An 8,806-nucleotide genomic window follows, 5' to 3' on the forward strand; every position below is an offset into this window, starting at 1 on the left:
TATTTACCTCCAAGAACTCTGCCTTGTAGCTTGGCTACTTTGTGGGTTCTTCTTTTTCTCATCCTTTATCTCCCACCCCTATTTCACCCCCTTTCACTAGGTAGAGAAAGGATAGAGGAGAGAGAGATAGAGATAGAGACCCCTGAATCTAGTTTCTTCTTTGAGCACTACTAACATACCTCAACCAACCTCCCTAAATGACCACCAACCACCAACCCCTCCTCTTGGGGCTGCCTCTGCCTCCTGAGTGCTGCGATTAAAGGCATGCACCACCATGCCTAGCGATTATGTGAGTCTTATTTAGGCAACTGTATTATTGAGATTTTATGAGTACAGCATCCTTGTCAAGTTTAGAAGATGCTATCTAGCAGCAGGCATCCCAGTTGAGGATCTCTGTAGTAGCCATTGCTGCAAAAGAGAAGCTTCTTTGGCTGAGGGGAGAGAGCCACACTTAATCTCTTGATATAATGATAAGTGGATTGGAATATAGTTAGAAATGCACTGGGTCAGGAAAATGACAATATGAGGTTCTCCTCTAGAGTCCATGACCAGCCCAGTCGCTAGTAGTTGGTTAGGCTCATGGTACTAGACATGAGTTCCTTCCTAATGAGGTTGATTACCCAAAGATAAAAGTGCCATAATTGCACAATTGAGGATATCTTGCCTGGCCACTCACTGCTGTGGTTTGTAGGCTTTACATCTGGGTAGGAGTTTCGATTGCTTTTCACCCTCAGAAGCTTCATAGTGCCTTCTGATACTGTGCGAGCTAGTCCTTAGGGGTGAGGTTCTAACTCAGTTCCTCCATGACCTGGTAAAATTCTAATCCAGAGTTTTAGCACATGATAGTAGAGACAGACTGTGGTTACACCAGGCATACATCACTGACAAAGAGGAAGAGGCAAGAGGTTTTGTTTTTGTTTCTCCAGAATAAAAAGTCCACCAGAGGATGAAAACAAACAAACACTGAATGGTTTTGTTTCTATCAAGTGCTCACACATAGGACAATGACTGTGTCCAAAGGGACTTCTCAGTAGCAAAACCTTATGCAAGGAATATGGAACCACTGTTAGGATATAAAATAAAAAGAGCGACATGCAACAGATCTGATATGGAGAGATTTATTTGAGGGAAAGGAAGTGGGAGGGAGTTACAACCTGAGTGGGCCATGAGTATAGAGAGACACAGAGACAGAGAGACAATGGGAGAGAGAGAGAGAGAAAGGGGAATGGGGTTGCCCCTTCAAGAAAGGGCAAGAGACAAAGTAAAAGAGAGTTGGAGTGGCAGGTTTGTCCTTTTTATCCTGGGCCCCTGGCAGGTGACATCAGAGGTTGCTAAGCAACCTAGAGGCAGGTTGGTTATATGCCAACAACCATAGCTCATAGTTGCAGATTTTGCCAGAACATGACAATTCTGGAAAATCTAGCATACACAAGCTAGCTACAAAAGAAGTGTCAGCAGCACCAGGAACACAATTCATCCGGACTTTTGGTGTAGTTACATTTCTCCCTTTCTATAGGAATTGCTCTTCTTGAAATTGTGGGAAACCTAATTTGCAAATTGAGCTATCAAGACAGAAAAGACAGAACTGTGTCCAGGAGGCGAAATCAGGGAATATTCTGAAACTTGGGACTGCCTCTCTTCTTGGTCTCAAGGGGATTGTGAGTTTATGCTTACGTTTTCCACAGTGCAACTGAAGGCCAACAGTTTCAAGAGCCCATGGAAGCTGAAGGGATTGGGACAAGATGAGCCGTTAGCTACCACCCATTAGCTAATACAGAGGTTTACTTTTTCTACTTTTTCCGTTCTCTCCTTGTGTAGTCAGTGCTACACAGTTAATCCCATTGCTCCTTTATCACCCTTCCCTCAATGCAGCTTTCTTAAAGTCTTCTCAAGAGGGAAGTTAGTTTCCATGGAAGAAAGATTTTTACTTTTCCTTGCAAGTGATCTTCTCCAGCTGTGAACCTGATTGAGGCCCTTAAGCACTCATGAAAATGCTACTCAGAGATTTGTGATTATTTTCCTAAGGGGAAGGACAGTAGTAGAAGGGAATGGCTGCTTACCCCTGGAAAAATACTTCCTTTTTCTGAAATTTCTTCTGAATTTTTAGAGGGAAGGAAAGGGGGGGGGGAGTTGTTCAAGAAATGTGTTTATAAGAAATAGAAAATCCTGTTTCTTCGTATGCGAACGTTCATGGTGCTCTCATGTCTTCTTCAGGAGGAGCACAGGCTTCAGGAAGCAGAGGAAAAATGGTAGGGAAAGCGTGAAGCCTTAGAGCAAGGGACGGTGAACCATTAGGTAGGGAAAGAGAAAAGATGGGGATGGTACAGGAGAGAAGACCTTGTTACATTTTGAAAAGCTGGAAGGATCAGCATTCATCCTGAAGAAGGAGTCTAGAGAGCGGCGAAGATAAAGAGAACTCGGGTTTATGATCTTTTATTATTGTTTAGGCATATATGACTCCACTTCCTTAGTTACATGAACAAATATAAGTCCTCAACTGAATTGGTTTATTTCAAAATCCAATTCAAAGCCAGAAACTACTCTATTTCAACAGCGGGACTTTCATAGCAGGAAAGTGTTACATGAATGATGGAAAAGTGGAGAATCCCAGCAGGGGTCAAGAGGCAACATTTAGAGAGAGAGAGAGAGAGAGAGAGAGAGAGGAGGGAGGGAGGGAGGGAGGGAGAGAGAGAGAGAGAGAGAGAGAGAGAGAGAGAGAGAGAGAGAGAGAGAGAGAGAGAGAGAGAGAGAGATAGCGAGCAAGAGAGAGCGAGAGCGAGCCACTACAGGAAGTGGTTGCTTCTCAGCGAGAGAGGAACTGGGAGGAGGTTGTCTAACCCTACCCCCCACCCCCACTCAGCGCCAGGGCCATCTGGCAGCGTGGAGCCCTGCAGTGCCACTGCCTAGCAGGTGTTCAGTACACTGAAGGAGGTCTAACTCGGCGAAGCTGAAGGCGGCAGCAAGTGAGTCCACCTGGTAAATGCCTCTTCCGCAGGAGGAGAGTGTGGCCTCTCCTCTACTCCAGTTTAGCAAAACCAACCAGAAGACGTCAATCTAACCTGGCTGACAAATATAGTTCCCTCTGACAGACAGCAGTGCTGGAGAGAGTAGGCCCACAGATCAGGAAACACGGAAACACAAAAGTTGCCCACGGTCTGATTTTCTAACTGTGCTTCTTGGAATCTCTCGACTGTGGGAATGAGCCCAGGAGGTCAGTTTGCTTTTCTGTGGGTTTTACATGTTTTACTTGCCACGGAGAAGGTCAGAATACCTTTCTTGAACTATCATGCAGTGAAAAACAAAAAACAAAAAACACTGTTTTACTAATTGCCACAATCCCAGGAGCTGTTCATGTAGTTTGTAGACAGCAACTGAGAGAGTTTCTACCTGTGTTTTTTTGTTCCTTCGTCCTCTTCCACTGCTCCACTTTGCTTCTGGAAGTTCTCTATCAGCTGTAACTAGTGAACAGCCATGTTTGTACAGTCAGTCAACTTTCACCATCAGAACCTTGTGTTTCATGTCTTGAAGACAGACTAGCTTTAGCATCTGCCACACGCTGACATGCCTTTGATCTGACCATGTTTACACACTTAGCTTTTTTTCTGGTATCTTTCTTTACAGGTGACGTCGATTGTTTGGACTTCAAATAACCAGCTGCATTATTCCTTGGCACTGTAACTGGGTCCAAGTAAGTTCACTTGTTCAGGGTCTCAGTTTCCTCATCTGTAAATGTAATCACAAAATGGAACCTACTTTACATGTGTATGTGTACACAAGAATGTTTCTGTATGTGCATACATGTGTATGTATATGTATGCTCCAACTCGCAAACACAATATAATTTAAAATATAATTTTTTTTTACTTTACCCAATGAGAATAAATATGGTTGTAAAGCCTGTCAAAGATGTCATATGTGTTTAATATGTTTTACCCAGCACCAAGACATGGCTAGCTGGATAACTTGAAAATTGCTAGTAAGTGACTAGTTAGTTAAAAAATAATAATTCACTGTGTACAATACATCCATAAACTACACAAATAATCTGGCAAATAATAAAACAAAATGTAAAACCTGGTTGGTTGCCTTTTCCAGTGTATTTACTTGTGATCGAATCATGGGATCTCTTTTTTTTTTCTTTCTGTAGTTTTTGTGTGGTTTGAAGATGTAAATTTGTTATGGAAACAGGCTTGCAGTTGACCAATGATTAGCTAATTTCTGATACTAGAAAAGGAAACCTATTGCCCCAAGGCCACTGTTTTCATTTCCTCCTGCAAAGAAGCAGCCCAGCAGAGGAGAAAGGCAGGCCCAGCACACATAAGCCTCGCTGCCATGGGGAACTGGGCTGTGAATGAGGGGCTCTCCATCTTTGTCATTGTAAGTACCAAAACCAGATCCATTACAAGGCTTTTTGGACATGTTGGGTTCGGTTAGAAGCTCAAATAGAGCGATTGATTTTATTATTGTGATTTGCTTAAGAAATGTATTTGCTCTGTGAACAAACATGTATTTGTAAGTAGATTGAGTTAGTTCTCCCATCCAAAGCTTCTTAATTAAAAATATGCATCAGTAGCTCCCATTTCTCCCTGTTTATTTCTGATTTCCTAAGACTATGAGGTTAGCTAGCATTTAGCAGACAGCATAAAAGATAGCTCATACTAAAGATCTCTAATTCTGAGAATGTTTTTTTCTTGACTATTCAGAGTTAAATTTCTCCAGTTTTTATGTTAACTACTTAAAATGGTCAAGTAAAATTGTACTCTTTTCTGAATAACATTTATTCTTATGGATTACTTGGATAGGAAACGTGTCTTTATTTCAGGCATAACACTGAAAAATTAGAGTTCTCATATTTCTTTTTAAAACAAGTACATTTTCCCCCTTATGAGGTATGAAATGTAGTTGTTTGTGAATTTTTACAACAAATCAAGATGAAATAATTGAAATAAGTTTTCTAGAATCATACATATGCAGACTAAATATTATATTAGTTTATGGACATATAAAGTATGTATATAATACTCAACTATATCTAAGCCTATTAATGTATCTTGAGAAACAGTTTTGGAAGTAAGATTGTAGCTAATATTTGGCTACACATTGATTTCTGTTCTGAACACTTAGTGTTCTCAACAAAGCAATTATGGATGAATTGAATAGGAAGAAATGTGATATCTAAATACCCTTGCAAACAGCCAATGAAGCATGATATTAAAAATCACTTATGAGAGAGCCAGACACAGTGGTGTACACCTGTAATCCCAGCACTTAAGGAGGCAGAAGCAGGCAGATCTCTGTGAGTTCAAGGCCAGCCTGGTCTACAGAGTGAGTACAGGATAGCCAAGGCTACACAGAGAAACCCTGTCTTCAAAAAACAAAAACAAAAAACAAAACAAAACAAAAAGCAAACCAAATATCACTTATGAATAGAAGTTTTGTAAAGATTTACCATGTAATACATGGACTCTTTGAGTTCTGGAGATATTAATACATTACTAGCACAGTTAAAATTAAAATATCAAATACTTTATTGAAACATAGTTCATGCCAAACCAACATCCTAATGCAGGATAGAAACATGAAGATTAGAAGCTGTAGTCTTGACTATGTAGTACCATTTTAAGAGAAGATTACTTACTTAAGAAACAAATTGAGCCAGGTGTAGTGGCACATGCCTTTAATCCCAGCAGACCAGGCAGAGGCAGGTCAATTGATGTGAGTTCAAGGCCAGCCTGATCTACAAAGTGAGTCTAGGACAGTCAGAACTGTTTCACAGAGAAACCCTGTCTCGGTGAAAAAAAACAAACAAAAAAGAAACAAATTGAAATATTTTTCATTCTAATTATAGTTTCCCCAGGAGGTAATCTTTTAAATTATGTATGCATATGCATGAAAGCAAAGACATGGCTTAGAAATCCAGAGTTAAGGAAAATGGCAAGTAAGAAATGAAGTTTCTGTAGCACCTTCTTTGTACAGAGAGACTGCTATGAAGCATCCATGAGTATTTAATAGCTACTATTAATAACTAAAAATTTAATATTGAAGAAAAGCCATAGTGGAGCTGAAGGTAGAAGATTGAACAGTATCATTCCTTGATAAAGTTGTTGGTGGGATCAAACGTGAGCTTAAAATCTAGAATATTCATTTTTAAATTCCATAACCTTCATCCCCTTGCCTTCAAGATGGGAGACAGCAATTATACCTTATTTCTATCCGTTCTTATGTTACTTAGCAACCACTGTTACCTGTTTGTCTGGGGTTAATATGAAAAGAAGAGGAAAGAGAAAAGAGACAAGACTGCTATTAATTTAGTGTGTTGACCAGGTAGTAAAGCAATTGCACAAAACAAGTCAATTACTGGACCAGGAAAGACTTGACACTAAGCCAGTTGCACGCAGACCTTTGCCAAAGTCTGAACTTGGGGAAGTCCTGTCCTTGATTTGACTCCGGTGTCATATGGAATGTACCTCTTGGGAGATATAAACCTCATACAACCTTTTCTGTTTGTGCAGTTGGTGTGGTTGGGGTTGAACGTCTTCCTCTTTATCAATTACTACAAAGTTTATGATGATGGACCTAAGTACAATTATACCCGAAAACTCCTTGGGGTGAGTATACCTTCTACCTCATGCAGTATTGTCCAGCTCCCACTGTGGTCAGTTGTACTTATGTTTATTCCTTTTAAGATCTGAAGTAAATATTCTGATCAACTAAGACACCACCACCAGCTTTACTCACCCAACTGCAAATTCCTTGGCAAGAGTCTGTTAGGGCCTGCCAGTGTAACAAGCTGAAGTAAGGTAGAGGGTCTAGCCACATACCTCTCCACCAGTATGTGCTGAGCTTAACATAGAATCTGTAGGATGGAAAGCCTACTGGGAGCCATCCATACAAGGATGACACTGATGTGGCAAGTGAAATTCTCTGTGCTTTTGTCTAAGCGTTGTGGTTCATATCACTTTTTTCCCATGGGGAAGCTGTCCTCCTAATGACATGTGAAATGATTTTGAGAAGGTCAAGCTCGAGCTACAGCTGTAGACTTTGAGGAACTTGTTCATGCACTACATCATTTCAGTAGGCCAGCAGAGTGGAGGTCCTTGAGTTTCCTTAAGTAATATCTATTTCCTTGAACTGTCAGCTCTCTTCATCACAAATGAAAATAATTACAACAGCAGCCACTCCCAGAGCACACCATTTATTATCCAATGCTGAAAATATTAATTATTTACATTAATAATGCTATAATCATATGTATAAATATCATCAAACAAGCATATGACATTATTAAAATTGTCTCTAGGGTATTCATGCTGATCTGTTCTCTCTGCATAATAGGCAACATCTTTAGATATCGCTACACCAATTTTGCCCAAGTATTACATCATACCAACTTAAGTTACAGTAAAGGTCTAAGTGTGGGAACTTTGTTTCAAACCAAAGACCTAGTTTTGATACCATCCTCATGCTAATGGTATGGCATGCTCAAAGGTTTACAAGGAAATAAAGTGATGCATACAACTTACTTTAAAAGGTATCAAATATATAAGAGGCAGGGGGCGACTCAAAGGATAGGAGTTCTTATTGCACAAGTATGGGGAGAAGAGTTTCGTTCCCCAGCTCCCGTGTAAAAAGCCAAGTATGAGCACATGTACCTATAGCATATACTATATACTATACACTATACACTATATACTACATGCTACCTATACCTGTATACCCACTACTGGATAGAGAAGGGAGTAGCTGAGACAGTAGCATGTCTGGAGCTTACTGAACATCAGACTATACAAAAGACAGTTTGCTCTCGGTTCAAGGTGAGACCTTGTCTCAAAGGAGTAAGGTGGAGAGCAATCGAAACATAGGAGGACAGCTGATGTCCTCTGATGGAGAAAGGCGGGGGGGGGGGGGCAAGGGGGGAGGGAGATAGATATGTGATAAAGCATAGTAAAATTTCAAAGGTGTAGTCTGGGAGATGGATAAACAAGAACTCAAAGTCAATTTGTTCCACTTCTCTTGATGTTTGAAACTTTCAAATGTGGAGTTGGGGTCAAAAGGCAGTTTTGGGTTAAAACAAAGCATACAAATAGATCCCAAGAGAAAGTCTTATGCTACAAAGCAAATTCCTTTCCTGAAACCTTGGAGGAGCTTTCTGGGGTCCCAGGCAAGAGGAGTATGTTTATTTTCCTCACCAGAGTCTTTTCTCCTCCCTTCTAGTCAGCACTGGCTCTGGCCCGGGCACCGGCAGCCTGCCTCAATTTCAACTGCATGCTGATCCTGTTGCCAGTGTGTCGAAACCTGCTCTCCTTCCTCAGGGGTTCCAGTGCGGTAAGAGTGAACATTCTGTTGCGTGCCTCACCTTTTCAAATCTATCATGCCAAATGCTCTTTCTAAGGAAGAGCCAAGTAATGCTTTGTGATGCTCCGCTTGTGTAGAATATCCATAAGCGTCCCCGTGCCGTGATATACATTATAGACATCTGCATCTACATCTACTTATACATATACAAATGTACATACATACATACATATATATTATACTATTTGAGGGTAGAGTTTTCTGGAACAATCATTTAACTTGGAAATTTTGAAAAGCAGCTAATGAAACTATGCATAAACAATAGTAATGAACTAAATATATATGTGTAGGAGTATATGGGCCAGACATATGACATTTAGGAACTAAATATATATGTGTAGGAGTATATGGGCCAGACATATGACATTTAGGAACTAAGTGTTCAGGAATGTTTTTAAAATTATGTCAGAGAAAACATATTTTCTGTGTAATATCTCAAGCACAATCAATG

At 40.3% G+C, this 8,806-nt stretch overlaps 1 protein-coding gene across 2 annotated transcripts in view; it reads left to right on the forward strand.

The window, feature by feature from the left end:
• The first annotated feature begins 4,147 nt into the window (after positions 1-4,147).
• Positions 4,148-8,806, forward strand: part of CYBB (cytochrome b-245 beta chain) — a 38,528-nt gene continuing 33,869 nt past the window's right edge. For both annotated transcript variants that reach the window (XM_084790342.1, XM_084790343.1), the window contains exons 1-3: positions 4,148-4,377; positions 6,513-6,608; positions 8,215-8,325. In XM_084790342.1, the coding sequence (XP_084646468.1) occupies positions 4,333-4,377; positions 6,513-6,608; positions 8,215-8,325 (252 nt within the window). In that variant the 5' untranslated portion in view covers positions 4,148-4,332. The remainder of the gene's footprint in view (positions 4,378-6,512; positions 6,609-8,214; positions 8,326-8,806) is intronic.

This window comes from Acomys minous, assembly GCF_964271855.1.
Source record: "Acomys minous genome assembly, chromosome: 7".
Classification (NCBI taxonomy): Eukaryota; Metazoa; Chordata; class Mammalia; order Rodentia; family Muridae; genus Acomys; species Acomys minous.